General features: G+C 36.6%; 2 protein-coding genes and 1 pseudogene across 2 annotated transcripts; 2 read left to right on the top strand and 1 right to left on the bottom strand.

Moving 5' to 3' along the window:
• Positions 1 to 1,346: 1,346 nt before the first annotated feature.
• On the top strand, positions 1,347 to 2,582 carry LOC147383243 (Eukaryotic aspartyl protease family protein). The gene has a single exon (XM_086427286.1). It carries the CDS (start codon positions 1,347 to 1,349, stop codon positions 2,580 to 2,582), a length of 1,236 nt encoding a protein of 411 aa, XP_086283412.1.
• A 6,306-nt stretch (positions 2,583 to 8,888) lies between these two features.
• Positions 8,889 to 12,283, top strand: LOC147383242 (stem-specific protein TSJT1-like). The gene is made up of 5 exons (XM_086427071.1): positions 8,889 to 9,167; positions 10,806 to 11,046; positions 11,141 to 11,261; positions 11,447 to 11,556; positions 11,987 to 12,283. Exons 1-5 carry the CDS (start codon positions 8,965 to 8,967, stop codon positions 12,020 to 12,022), a joined length of 711 nt encoding a protein of 236 aa, XP_086283197.1. The 5' UTR covers positions 8,889 to 8,964; the 3' UTR covers positions 12,023 to 12,283.
• A 778-nt stretch (positions 12,284 to 13,061) lies between these two features.
• Positions 13,062 to 14,229, bottom strand: LOC147383241 (putative pectate lyase 21; annotated as a pseudogene).
• Between the last annotated feature and the right edge of the window lie 312 nt (positions 14,230 to 14,541).

Below are 14,541 nucleotides of genomic sequence, written 5' to 3'. Positions count from 1 at the left end.
AAATATTGATTCTCAAAATAAATGCGGAAATAAAATCAAGAGAATCAAATCAAAAAAAAAAAAAAACGAATCAAATGTCCAAAATCCATATAAATAAATACCTCCAGCCATTGATTTTTTATCCTCTTACGCTGCAGATCTGTCGATCACGATTTGGTACCTCCAAAACTCTGATTTACTCCTTAGATGGTGTAAAAATGAAGGAGATTGAGAGAGTGAATTGTTTTGGGGACCAAACGGTTCCTTTTATAACCAAACTTGATCGAGGCTTCCATCAAGCACTCGACCACGTTTTGGTTTGTTGCCACAAACCAGATCTGAAGTGGGTCACGTTTCTTAACTATAAGAAACGTGTTGAGACGAAGTGGACCACTATAGGGGATCCGAAAGAAAAGGGTTGTAAATGTGTGCGGAAAAAAAGGGGTAGTAGAGAATCGGGACTAACAGTTAGTCCTTTTGCAAAAATTGTGTTATAAATATGATAGCGTTAGAAATTTCATAATGGGCTATTTTTTGTGAAGATGATCTCTTTGGCGAGGAGATCATCCTCACTAAAAACCAGCCCATTCCAAAACTTCTAACCCATATAGGATAAAAAGCGTGGGTTTTTTTTATGGGCTGAAGATCCTTGCCCTATGTATATGAAAAGTTCTAGCATTATTACATTGGTTGCGAAGAATTTGTTGACGTGGAAAGTTGGAAACTATGCTCATAAGTCATACCCAATAAACATCTGAAGCTCATGTTCTTCTACAGCTCAAATCCTTAATAAACCTAGTTCTGAAAGTACATATATATCCTTTTACAAATGTAAATCGTTCCAACTAAATTGAACCAGTCCAGGCCCAACCATGGTGCAACCAATTTGACGAATTCTTGGTTCAATTGTCAGGTCAGTTTCTAAAACATCTAATATGTTGAAAATTTGGCAGAAATAAGAAATTCATTAACAAGTTAATGCTTTTATATTTTAAAAAAATAAAAAAATTTAATTATTCACTAGTTGATCGTCTACTATATACATATAATTCGTGAGTATGTCAGATCCAAAAATACACAAATTTTATCAAGTAGTATTTAGAAATGTTTTGGTAATTATAATGTGAATTCAAAAAATTACGACTTGCCAACTATGCTCATAAGTCAAAATACTCCATTGATGGTAGATCTCCAAGTCCTTGCATGTTAGTTGCAAATCACATTGCTTTGCCTCTACTCCTACCTATATGTATATATTCCCAAGGTCAACTACTTCTACATCTCAAATCCTTAATAATAAACATATTTACCCTTACATATACCCCCTCCTTTCCTTCCTCAAGTACCTCAATAACACAGGTAAGATGATGGCTCAAACCCAAACTTTTCTTCTACAATTAGTTTTCTTTACATTATCCCTTATTTTACTATGTGTTTCAGCTCAATCATACAATGCCCTGGTTGCACCCATCACCAAAGATACCAAAACCTCCCTCTTCAGTATTACACTAAATTTCGATGAAAAATATGTCATAGATCTTGGAGGGCCTTTCTTTTGGTACCGCTGCCCAAGACGGTACCCTACAGTCCCTTGTCATTCCCCACAATGCTCGGCCGCACAATCTTATCGTTCTCCTCTATGTCCTTCATTCAATGATACTGGTCGAAATCAGTGCACCTGCATCGTCACACCTGTGAACCCAATCACCAAAATGTGCGCCTTAGCGGAGTTTACCTACAAAACTCTCATCATCTCTTGGACTGACGACCGAGTTATGAGCTTTGATCACTTAGACGTGTCTTGTGCTCCTCAGTCCCTTTTGAGATCTCTCCCTAGAGGATCTTTTGGCATGGCTAGTCTTTCTCGATCATCGCTTGCACTTTCGAAACAGTTCACTGATCTTCTTGGTATAAAGAAGCAATTTGCTATTTGCCTGCCTAGTTCTAGTGAAGTCGTGGGTGTGGCTGTTTTTGGAAAAGGGCCATTTTATCTACGAAGTACCCATAAAGAGCTCGACATAATGAGCATTCTCTCTTATACTAGATTAATAAAGCATTCCAAGAGCCCCGAATATTACATTGGTCTCACGGGTATATCTATCAATGGGAAAGCATGTAAGTTCCTTGCACGCATGCTTGAGTTCGACGCTATAGGCCATGGTGGGGTGAAGCTTAGCACATTAGTCCCTTATACCACACTTAGGAGTCACATTTATAGAAACTTTGCCAAGCAATTTGCAAGGGCTGCAAAGGGGATACCTCGAGCGAAGAAGGTGAAGCCATTCAATTTGTGCTTGAACGTTAGCACACTTGGGTGGACTCGGGTAGGGTTGGCGGTCCCTAAGATAGATCTTGAGCTAGCCTATGGGAAGAATTGGACAATATTTGGAGCCAATTCCATGAAGCAAGTTAGTAATGATGTAGCATGCTTGGCATTCGTTGATGGCGGGGAGCGATTTGAACAAGCCATGGTGATTGGATCATACCAGATGGAGAATAACTTTTTGTTGTTTGATCTTGAAGAGTCAAAGCTTGGATTTAGTTCTTCCTTGTTATCTGTTAGGACCACATGTGCAAACTTCAATTTTACATTGGGGGGTTGACTTAATTACTGGTTTCAATATTTCTAATCTCTTTCTCTTGCTTGAAAATACAATAAAATATCTACCTTGGCTTTGGTCTAAAAATAGTGATAATGGAGGACCTATGTGTCATTATTTTCATTGGAACTTTATGCTATACTGAGGGCCGCTGATGGCTTTGATTTGTAGCCTTGTGGACCTTTGAGACGATTAGCTCAAGAAATTGCCCGATAATTGTGTAATTCCTGATCGAACACTTGTTGGCCCACATGGAAAATTGGGTCCCTCAAAGAAAAAGATTTCCATAATTAAAGAAGCACGTCGATTAAACACAATCAATCAAGCTATAAAACTTGCACATGGCACTCATCCTGATCAATGATTTCTAACCATTAGATTCAAGTACTTTCCATCAGGGGAAGAACGAAAAAAAGCTAGGTTCCATGCCCATGATTAACAAACTCGAATCAACGGCTAGAAATCACCATCCAAGATTATTTTTGATGAACCACTGCTTGAATCACCTTGTGCTCCTAATCAAGCCATGCACGCAGTCCAGTGTGAATGTTCTCCAATCCAAACATGCCACGTAGACACCTTTCCTATGTATAGGAAAGGGACACGTATTGGACCTCAACTCGACTTTTGGTACAAAAGGGATAATATGATTGGGTACAAGAAAGAAGAGGTATGTTCCCTTCCAAAATGTAACAAAAGTCCAAATCGTTGGTAGAATGGTTGTGACCCCATAAAATGCACTCTTAACAGGTTATCCTTGGCACAATCCATCTTACTCCACATAAAATTTCAAAGTTTCATTTATATCTATTTGGATTCTCCTAACGTACACGTAAGGGATTGGGCCCTCATTGATCAACTATCAATACTCTTTTCCTTTGGTTTTTAAATTATTAGTTTAAGAGGAAAATAGTATCCATGATGGGTAATGATCAAGTACTACTTGATCACAAGTCACATGTTTCTAGTAAGGCCCATCGTGTTTGATGCCTGATGTCACATGTCGAAACATCCTCCAAATTGGAAAAAAAGAAAAAGAAAAAAAGGAAGAAGATATGTGGTGTTCCTCGCCCGTGGAGCCTGCATAAAAGAAAAGAATAAGAACACTTTACAGGATTTGAAATGATGATTTAATCCTTATCATGGTGTGATCGATAGTCTTATCTAAGAGGAAGATCGATTCATTAATCCGTAAGTGTTTAATCCACCCTTTAAGCATTCAAGTTGAAGATTTTAAAAGAGACAAGAGTACTAAGAAGCACTATGTGAAAATTAGAAAATTCGAAGGGCCAAGGTCAACGAACTTTAGAAATCGAATTTCAACAGTCTAAGGCTGTCAAAATTATTGATGTTCCCCTGCTTCGACTGGCTTAGGACCATCAAATTTCTCTCATCCTCCATAAATTTAATGTTTTCGGCTTGTCAAAAAAAAAAATAATAATTCTACAATTAAAATTTTCACACCATAATCCATCAAATTTTATGAAACTCGAAAGCCTTGAACCGTCAAATACGGCTTTTTTCATGTTGTGAAGATCCAAAAGAGAGTGAGTTTATTTTCAATGTATAACACTGATTGTGGAGTGACATTGGAATTACTATGAGACTCACATTTCTGACATGGGAGGTGCACACATAAATATAGACACTTTTAATCGTATCATGAAGGAACGTCTATGGTTATGTGTGCACCCCATTTCAGAAATGTGACAATCGCAGTAAATCCTAATGTCACCCCAGCACGACTCTTTCGATAAGAGAAGACGTGACTCTAAACAAAGTGGAATGGAAAAATATGACATATTTAACTGATCCCAAATCTTTAAGATAAGACTTTAATAATTATTTTATTATATAGTGTTTGGTCCATATTATCTATTATCCTTGTATCTCTACAAGTGATAAAATAAAGGAAAGTTGATTTTAAGATAAATTCTTAGAAGGAGAGTTTAATGATGATGATGTTTGGAATCCAATGAGAATTTAAAACTGGTCCATAATGAAAATTGGTCACCAATGAAATTGAATTTTAGTGACATCTTGGGCCTTGTGAATTATTCAATGATTAATGACCATTATTGCCTTAATCATAAAGAAAATAAAAATTCCTGGTCAATAAGGCAAGCTCCAAACCGTGGGCCAATTCCATGGGCGTCACTGTCTGGGTCGTGGGTTCCATCCCCACTTCTCCCAGAGCTTATCCTCTGAAAGATTACAAGTCATCTTTTGGTTTATGGTTCTTCTTCTTCTTCCCACTTGAGGATCAAAATAGTCTCCCACTGGACCATCTAGACCCACATCTCATTTTTTAATTTTTGGACTTTTCTAACCTTAAACGTTGAGATAAAAGAAGGAAAAATTTTGTTTTAATTAGGAATCAGTGATAATCTGACTCCCCCACGTGGCATACTCAAAATACTCTCGTGTGTGGCATGTGTTAGAATCGTAGATTTCTTGCCTCGAGATACACATGTCCATAAATATGTGAAATTATGTATCCCGATGCAAAAAAAAAATACCTATGATTCTAGCACATGCCTCATTAGGAGAGTATTTTGAGTATGCCATGCGGGGGAGCCAGAAATCATTACTCTTTAATTAGTTAAATCACATAGGGAGCAACACAGGTCATCACAGGATTAAAGATTTATTTATTTATTAATGCTAGAGTGACCTCGGTGGGGAACACGCAGGGGACATCTTGATGTGGTAGTGCGCATACCTATAAATGCGTTTCTCCGAGATACAAGTAAAATGCATTTACGGATATGCACACGCCACCACATCAAGGTGTTCCCCGATGCTCATGGTTTTGATAGTCACACCTGTGATTTAGAGGAGATCTCTCGCAAAAATATTTAAAGAGGTCACTCTAGCATGACTCTTTATTTTTTCGTGAAAACCCATTGATTCAATTTATTTTATCTGTCATTATTTCAGGGATTTGATAAGATCATTTCCCCTTATAAAATCAAGATCTTAAAATAGGAGACCAATTTTCATCATCCTCATTTCAAAATACAAAGTGAAAGGTTAAATAATAAATTTTTATTTTATTTTTAAATCATCATCTCTTTGAAGGGTTAATTAGTTAAAATAAAAATATTATGGGAAAGCAACACTAAACATTTTTTAAATATAGGAATATATTATATTAATGAGGTGGTAAATATATAAATATCCATTATTCTTTATTATATATGTCATTGTAAATATCACCACCTTTACTATCTTTACAGTTGAAATGTCTTTTTCTAAGTTTATTTGTAATAGAATATATCCTTAAGTGGAATCTTGGATTCTTAATTTGAGAATCTTCCTTTTTCTAATATTTTTCCGATTTATTTATGAGTAGGAATCCACTTGGAAAAAAAATTCAATATTAAATCTTGCTTTTCATATGAATATAATATCGGATAGGCAGCCTGTCCCATCCGACACAAAATATCCGATATTTTTTTATCATTTGTAACACCAAATTTCTGGCTTGAGCTTGAGAGTGTGTTATTCGACTTAGTAGCTCAGTCAAAATGACTAACACTAACACTTACACCGTGTTTGGATGAGGGAAATGAAGAGAAAAGAAGAGAAAAAAAATGAATTTCTATCTATTTCTCTTGTTTGGATTGTTTAGTGGCAGAAAGAAGAGGAGAGAAACCTTTATAAAATATTTTATAATTCCAACTCTATCTCTAAATTTTGTTATGATATTTAAAAATTTTAAGTTGTCCCAAATTCTCTTTTCAATCCAAACATGATGGAGAGAAATTGAGTTTCTCTTCTATTGTTGAAGTTATGATTTTTTATTTATTGTTGAGTTCACAGTTTTTATTATTAAACTCACTACTATTTATTGTCGAGTTCACCACTTTTTATTTATTGTACAACTCGACTCAACAATAAATAAAAAGAGGTAAACTCGACATTGGTAAAATCCACCCATTTTCAATTTTTCGACTAAAATACATGATAAGATCAACTAAAATCTTAAGATAATGACTTGTTTAGATGATTTCAAATCAAATTAAAAGAATCATTCTTGATCGGTTTTCATCCAGAAACTATATATATTTCAAAATGTTTGAAAAAAAAAAAACCCTTGAAAATAATTCTTCTTCCTTCTTAATTTCTTTTCGATGAAGTGGAGTTTCCGAAACTCAATTGAAATGCTAAAAATTCAAAAATAAAAATAAAAAAATTATGAAAATAGTGAGTTCAAACAATTCGAACATTCAATCGTGAAAATATGGCAAATAAGGTCCAAGGACTATTAAGAAAAGAAAATTTTACTAAGGGTATGTTTGATTGCACATGAAAAATAAGGTGGAAAATCAATTTCCATGGAAAATAACATTTTTCAAGTGTTTGATTGTACATGAAAATGGAAATTCATTTTCCACCCCATTCAAAAAGTCCACTAAATCATGGATTTCACTTTCCCACCCATATGGGTGGGAAAATGAAATCCACCCATATTTTACATCCTCAATTCTTCCCTACCATCACCACCACCATTACACTAACCTCGCCGTCGTCGTCATCGCCGTCGTTACCATTGCCATCGCCGTCGACTCCGTCTCCGACCACCTTTTCTCTCTCTCTTCTTCTTTTTCTTCTTCTTCATCTCTCACATTTTCCGCCACCACCACCACCAAGTTCTCCCCCCATCTTCCTCACTTACCTCCGTCGCCACCGCCAGTGTATTCGTCATCGTCGTCGCCACCACAGTCGCCGTCGTCACCACCACCGTTGCCACCTCCGCCACCTTCGTCGCCACCGTCACCATATCCTCCCCCCTCCCTCTTACTCGTCATCTTCTTCTTCCTCTCCCCCTCTTCTCATCTTCTTCCTCCTTCTCCTCTTCTTCTTTTTTCTCATAATTTTTCATGATTTTATCCAAGTGAAATCAAACAATGAAATTTGATTTTTCAACCCTACCTATTTTCCACAACTAATTTTCCATGAATTTTAAATTCCATGGATATTGACTTTCCATGCAATCAAACATACCTTAAATGAACTATTAAGAGACCACCCAAAATTTTAGGACTAGTTCAAAAAAATCCCTCTAGCAAAGTCCTTTAAGCAATTTTCTCTAAAAGAAAGAGTCCTCATAATATGACTTTGAGAATTACGGTTCCCAAACTTGTCACATCATAGAGTTCGATTGAGTATAACACGTGGCGGCTCATACTACCACGACTCTAAAGGAAATGGGCCATATTGTGTTGACTCTTTTGCATGCAAATACCACTGTCGAATGAAGGACAAATCAATGGAATAACTCTCTCCGTTGGACCGTATTACATTGACGACGCCTCCACAGGGTTTTTTTCTCTGTTTATAAATTTCAGTTTTTCATGCATAGAATTCTGCTTGACAAATGGCCTCGATACTCTCGTAAGCCGAGCCAGTGGTGGGCCCATTTCCGCACTATAGACACGAAAATCACCGCCTGCTGGCGGACCCTACGTCACGTGCCTTCAAACTTGGATAAAATATTATTTCATTGAATTCCGATTATGTACTCCCAGTAGTTGTGTAACAAACAACTATAGATCTAATCCCAATGATTTGGTAAGGTGGGGAAACCCCAATTTTGGATTGTATATAGACCTCATTGTGAACATGGTGGAAAAATCATCTGATTTTTTTTTTTTTTAATTTGCAATTAATTCACATTTCTTTCAATCAATAATTTAATCCCAACTTATTCGCAATTAATTTATGTTTCTTTCAATAAATGATTTATTCGCAAAACTCTGGAAAATGCATTTTCTATATTATATTTTAATAAGAAAATTTTTAATTTTTTTTAGTATTGTATTTTTTTTCCCTTGAATTTTGTCGATATATATATATTTTTTTTCAAAATTTTCCCTTGAGGAATTTTTTTGAATCCTGACTTTGTCACTATGATTGTGAATTAGTCATTTTAAATTCAAGCAAACCAATATTTGGGTTAGATAAAACATATATCTGGTAAAACAAAATAGATAAAATAATCATAAATAATTTCACTCAAATTCTTAATCACATAAAATATATGTAGTTGAACTCCAATAAATAGATATCATGTACTCGATATTGGTCTTGGATAAATGAAATATTAGCTTCACGTGGCACGTGGCACGTGGCACTAAGAAAAAAAAAAAAGAACTGGAGTTGGATAGCTACCTAGTTACTGGAGTACATGATTTAAACTTGATTTTATCAAATTAATACAGGACACCTAAAAAAATTCCAATAATGCCGATAATACCCCGACCTTCTCTTCTATAAATTCCATTGCCCATCTTCAATGCCCCTTCCATGTCCGTAGTCTGATCATTTAGAGAGAGAGAGAGAGAGAGAGAGAGAGATTTCTAGAGTGAGATAAAGAAACATGTTGGGTGTGTTCAGCGGTGCTATAGTGACTCCACCAGACGAGCTGGTGGCAGCCGGAATCCGAACACCATCGCCAAAGATAACGTCAACGGCGTTAATAAACCGTTTCCTCCAGAGTAACGCTTCTGCCGTGTCCGTACAGATCGGTAATCATGTTCAATTGGCGTATACTCATCATAACGAGTCGCCGTTACAGCCCAGGTAACGTCGCTATCTCGTGTGTGTCACTTTCCGGCTATATATACTTTCGTGTGTCAGACGAAGTATATAAAACTCTAACATCTATTAATATAAAATTGAATTTTTTTTTTTTTTTTAATAATAATTTGTTAAAAGATGGTCCTCTGGAAGAGTGAAATTTCCTCTAGATCACCACTTGTTCATGAATCTGGAAGATCGAACGGTCTTAACCATCTGTTCAGCCTAAATTTCTTTCTCCCTATATGTTGGTTGTTCTTTGAAGACTACCTGCTGCTGGACGGAAGAGGAACTGTCCTCTTCATACGTGTAGCACGATGAGAGTGTTTGGTTCATCGTAACCGTTGGATTTACATCAAGTAGATGCAACGGTTTCGAAAGATGTGTAGATCCAATGGTTCTGATTGGTGAAACGGACAAATGATAAAGCTTATCAAGTTATGCATGGAGGACACGTGTAACTGATTCTTCTGCAACGATTCCTGAACCCAATACGTTTCACAAAACTTCGGTGATTTGTGCGACGCACACGTGGCATATTTTTGGTTTGTTTACGTTAGAGTCTAACCTACTAGACCTACCAATAACAGGTGTTGGTCATCCTCTTTAGTTGGTCGTCGGTTCAACAATCTTAGTCATCTAAGTTCACTTTTTTTTTTTTTAAATTATTTCCAAGAAAACCTGACGTGTTGTCATGCCACGTGGAAACCATGTTGGACACGTAACTTGAAGAGACCGCACGCCAAAAGTGCTTGATTGGTGATTCTAAGCCGTGCAGTTTGATAATGATTTCATCAAGGGCTTGATCATGGACTCAAATCCAACGGCTTGGAATGACTTATGAAGCTCATTTGGCCCGTAATTCTCGGACCTAAAAGTATTCTTATTCCATACATCTCAAGTGGATGAAATTCCATCCACCTAAGCTTATATACATCACAACCTTGTATCTTTCTCAAATCACCATCTCTTTTTGTATTTGGCTCTCTTGATCTTGACTGTTTACCCACTCCACTTAGATCATGGTTTTTAAATTCGGTATTCTGTCTCGTATCATCTCTCATGAATATCGAGTTGACTCATCCTAGTCATCTCGTCTTGCATGAGATAATTTTTAAATCTATTATAATTACTAATTAATGTATATTTATTATCAAATAATTATAATTTTTATAAAATGAGGTGGATTGAAATACTCAGTCACAAAATCTTATTTACATAGATAATAAAATTTTAAATTATTGAAACATTAGGTATTTTTATAAAATAAAATAATAAAAAAATACAAAAATATAATTGATTCGGTCCAGTTTTATTGACTTGGATGATATTTTAGAACTATTCAATGAGTCATCTAGTTGAAAGTGATCAACTTTTGACGAATTTATGATTCCGGCCCACCATTCATTTTACTTACCAAAACGTGAACGTGTGATCGGAAACGAATTCTGAGGTTTTAAAGTGACTATTTCACGTCACTTTAAAACCTCCGAATTTGTTACCGTTCACGTTTTGGTAGTTAATATGAACAGTGAGCCTATAAATGACTGACCTATTATGTTAATTATTTTGTTCAAAGTTCAAACTACTAGCTCACGATGATCAAACAAGTAATGAAACAATGTGATTTAATGGGTACAGATCATTTGCCGTTAAGGATGAAATATTCTGTTTGTTCGAAGGGATGCTCGATAATTTGGGGAGTCTGAAGCAGCAATACGGTCTTGCTAAGTCTGCTAACGAGGTACTGTTGGTAATTGAAGCTTATAAGGCTCTCCGTGACCGAGCTCCGTACCCTCCAAACCATGTCGTCGGCCACCTTAGTGGGAATTTCGCATTTGTGGTCTTTGATAAGTCGACATCGAACCTATTCGTGGCTTCTGTAAGTGAGACCATCGAACAACTATGTAAAGTTACTACAAATGCATAAATTCAGTTTCTGTTGTTGATTACAAGTTGTCTATTTGGTGTGATAGGATCAATTTGGCAAAGTTCCTCTGTATTGGGGAATCACTGCTGATGGATTCATGGCGTTTGCCGATGACGTGGAATTGCTCAAAGGTGCTTGTGGAAAGTCACTTGCATCTTTTCCTCAAGGTACCCATTGAATCACTCTTGAATTTTATTAGCTAATAATTCATTTTTGGTTCCCCCATCGATGTCGAAAGGTAGGGAGATGTACATTTTTTACCAATCAATAGTGATTAGTGAGGCAATGTGATACCCTTTTCGACTACTTATCTAATCTTCGACAATTTGATGGAGTTGTTATTGGATTGTAGGATGCTTCTTCTCCACTGCAATAGGAGAGCTTAGAAGCTATGAGAATCCTAAGAACAAGATCACTGCCATTCCCTCGGCCGAAGAAGAAATATGGGGTGCAACATTCAAGGTAACAAGAACTAATCAATTAACCCAACATGAACGCTTTGAATTTGCAACTATGATGTTTCGAACAATTTGAGACTAAAATTGGATGCCTAGAACGCTTTTTCTAATTACAAATGGACGCCCAAAACGAGCTAATCCAGGGCCTTTGGCTTAGGATTGGAGGGAACTTCGTTCCCCTCGAGGCCCTGCCGGCCCCCACACCCTCTGCTACAAGATACACCCAAAAAACTCAAGTTAGGCCCATAAACCAACAATTATAACCCTCTAATTAGGTTGAATAAAATTTATCAATAATCATGAATATTAGCTAATGGTCATCAAGCTGTATAGCCCACAATGTGCTTAATGAATAGATTCTCAACTCAACCAACTTGCATAAAGTTGAGTACCACATATGTGAATCTAATTTGAAGATTTTGGGGTCATTTCAGGTTGAAGGGCCAACAGTTCTTGCAGCCAGAGAATAAAAGCTTCAGTTTGTCCAAACAAACCTTATATTATCCATTAGAAGGGTTTCTAAGTGGCTGTGAATGTTGGTCTTGCATGTAGTGCCCTGTAAATATCAAGTAAGACTTGATAGGTTGAGTGCTGATAGAGTGACATGTGGTGAGCTTGTGTGTGACACATGGGAGCAATGTTGTATGAATGGGTCTTCTTCCTTGTGTCTCTTTCACTTGTATTTTCATTTGAGCTCTCTATCTCTAATAAAAGTATTTAGTTGGTCTTAATGGGCCATACCTGAAAAATACACATATTTGAGCAATCCCAATCACCAAATAGTGAAAAAATATACTTATTTGAGCAACCCAATCATCAAATAAAGAAAATTTCAATCTCTGTCTCCCTAGAAGCAATAAATAGTTGAACAACAACAACATCTATTTTCTTTCTCTAATGATCTGATTAATTTTGATTTAGATAAATAAAAAAAAGTCAACATTTGAGCAATGTTGATCGATCAAGACTTAAGAGAGATATATGGGTGGGGTGCCTTCACCCATGACGGCTAAGTTCGTCATTTGCCACCCAAAGAATTCCTTATCTCCATTCTTTTCGGATGACAATTGAAAATAAATTTTCTTTTCGACCGATTTTTGTGATAGTTTGGATGATTTTAACATCTGGGTTTGGACAGAAATAGTGTTTTATGGTAAATCAAGTTAATTTCCTGATTCAATTTGTAGCCCAATCATTCTAAAGTAACGAGGTAGAGAGTACTCTTAGATTGATTTATGCTTCCAAAAGAATGCAATTTTTCTTTTTGAAGTGCAATCATACCAATGGAGTGCATGGGAAGTTTTATAAGTGGAGTACAATCGGAATTAGATGATCTACAACAAGTTCATCTCATATTGAAAACACCTCTAATGAAGCAATCCTCATATTACCAAGGGGGGTCAAATTACTAGAGAATGAGATATTCCCTCTTCTCCATTACAAAAAACAATCCAACACAAACTACATATAAATAACAAATAGAGGGAAGATTATGCAAGGCTTGGTGTTTCATGGGGTTTTCATGCAATCTCTTAACCTTTCTCCATACAGAACCCCTGAACACTTTGGTCACTAGGCTGGCTAAAGAGTTGGTATCCTGCATTGGAAGCCTATACCTTGGGAATTCACTCTTGGGTGAGCTCAACATGCCGTATTTCAAAAACTGATGAAATGTAGCACCCTTAGTAGAAGGTCTTTCGATGGTTCAAATCAGAAGTAAACTGATTGTGCCATGGTGTCACCTCATGTCCCTGCCCTGGCTCGAACACATTTTTCTCCGAAAGGATCTTAGCGTGCACCGTTCCTCCTATCGCCTAGTAATGCCAATCTATAGTAATTTTTCACAACATGGCAGTAGCCTCACCTAATCAAAATTCAAAAACAGAAACAAATTCTTATAAAGGCAATTAATCGAAATGAAGTGGTACGTATTTATTATACCTACAATGAGGCATTCTTTGGTTAGATGATTCAAAACAATTCCTGTAAATCGTAACCCAAAGAATTTGATCAATTGTATCTTGATCAGAAGCTCCCAATAACATTATGATTCGAAAGATAGCAATTCGAGATGGCAAAATCGGTCGATCCTTGAAGAACAGTAACGAATCCAATATGCATCTTTTGATGTTAAATGATCGATCCATACTCGGTGTGACCCATCAAACACGTGGATGGTATCGCTTTCTCCTATTGAAACAACCTCAAAATTATGCAAAATCGCATTCTTTACTCTTGCTAGAACAAGTCCTTTCCTAACAATTGTCACATTTACTCCTCTTCCATCAATTGCTGTATCTGATTTAATCCATAATTTTTGTTTAAGCTTAATGACCATACTCCCCTCAAATTGAATCCAAGTGCCTCCTTTGTTTCTTCCTGCAAACTCCACCGCATAATGGAGACTACCCGGAGTTGAATTTTTTGGATTGTTGTCATCGGAACGAGTGACAACATAGTATGACCCACTGGCACCACCAGTCACTCCTGTGGCAAAACCAACAATTCTCTGATTAGAACATAAATATTTGCCTATTTTAAGTTAGAAGAACCATGAATATTTTAACCCGGAGGGGTTGGCCTAGTGGCAAGCCGAGTCTTGATAAGCTCCTCAGGAAGGGTAGGTCAAGTGTTCGAAACCCCATGAAGTAATGAACTCCTTGGGGCCACCCTCCATGGTCCGATTGACCCCCGAAGGGTGGGGATACCCACGATAAGAAAGAAAATAAATGCATCATTATTTTCAAAATTAGATAAACCCTTTAAAAATATTTGAATAGATTTCAATATAGTGTCTTCATAGTTCATACTACAAATGGTAATAACTAAATTCATAATATCCTTTGTTTTTATAGGCAAGCAGACATGGGTGTTCAACCAATGGTAAGGTATTGCCACACCAACTTTTATAGACAGCACACCACTTCATATGATACCATCAAAGAATTGCCACACATCCTGGGTTGCTTTTAGTAAAAGTTGGTGTGGG

This window comes from Akebia trifoliata, chromosome 16 (genome assembly GCF_017979445.1).
Source record: "Akebia trifoliata isolate Shusen 1 chromosome 16, ASM1797944v1, whole genome shotgun sequence".
NCBI classification, from domain to species: domain Eukaryota; kingdom Viridiplantae; phylum Streptophyta; class Magnoliopsida; order Ranunculales; family Lardizabalaceae; genus Akebia; species Akebia trifoliata.
The sequence above is the reverse complement of the archived record's forward strand: the minus strand, read 5'-3'. Positions and strand labels throughout refer to the sequence as shown.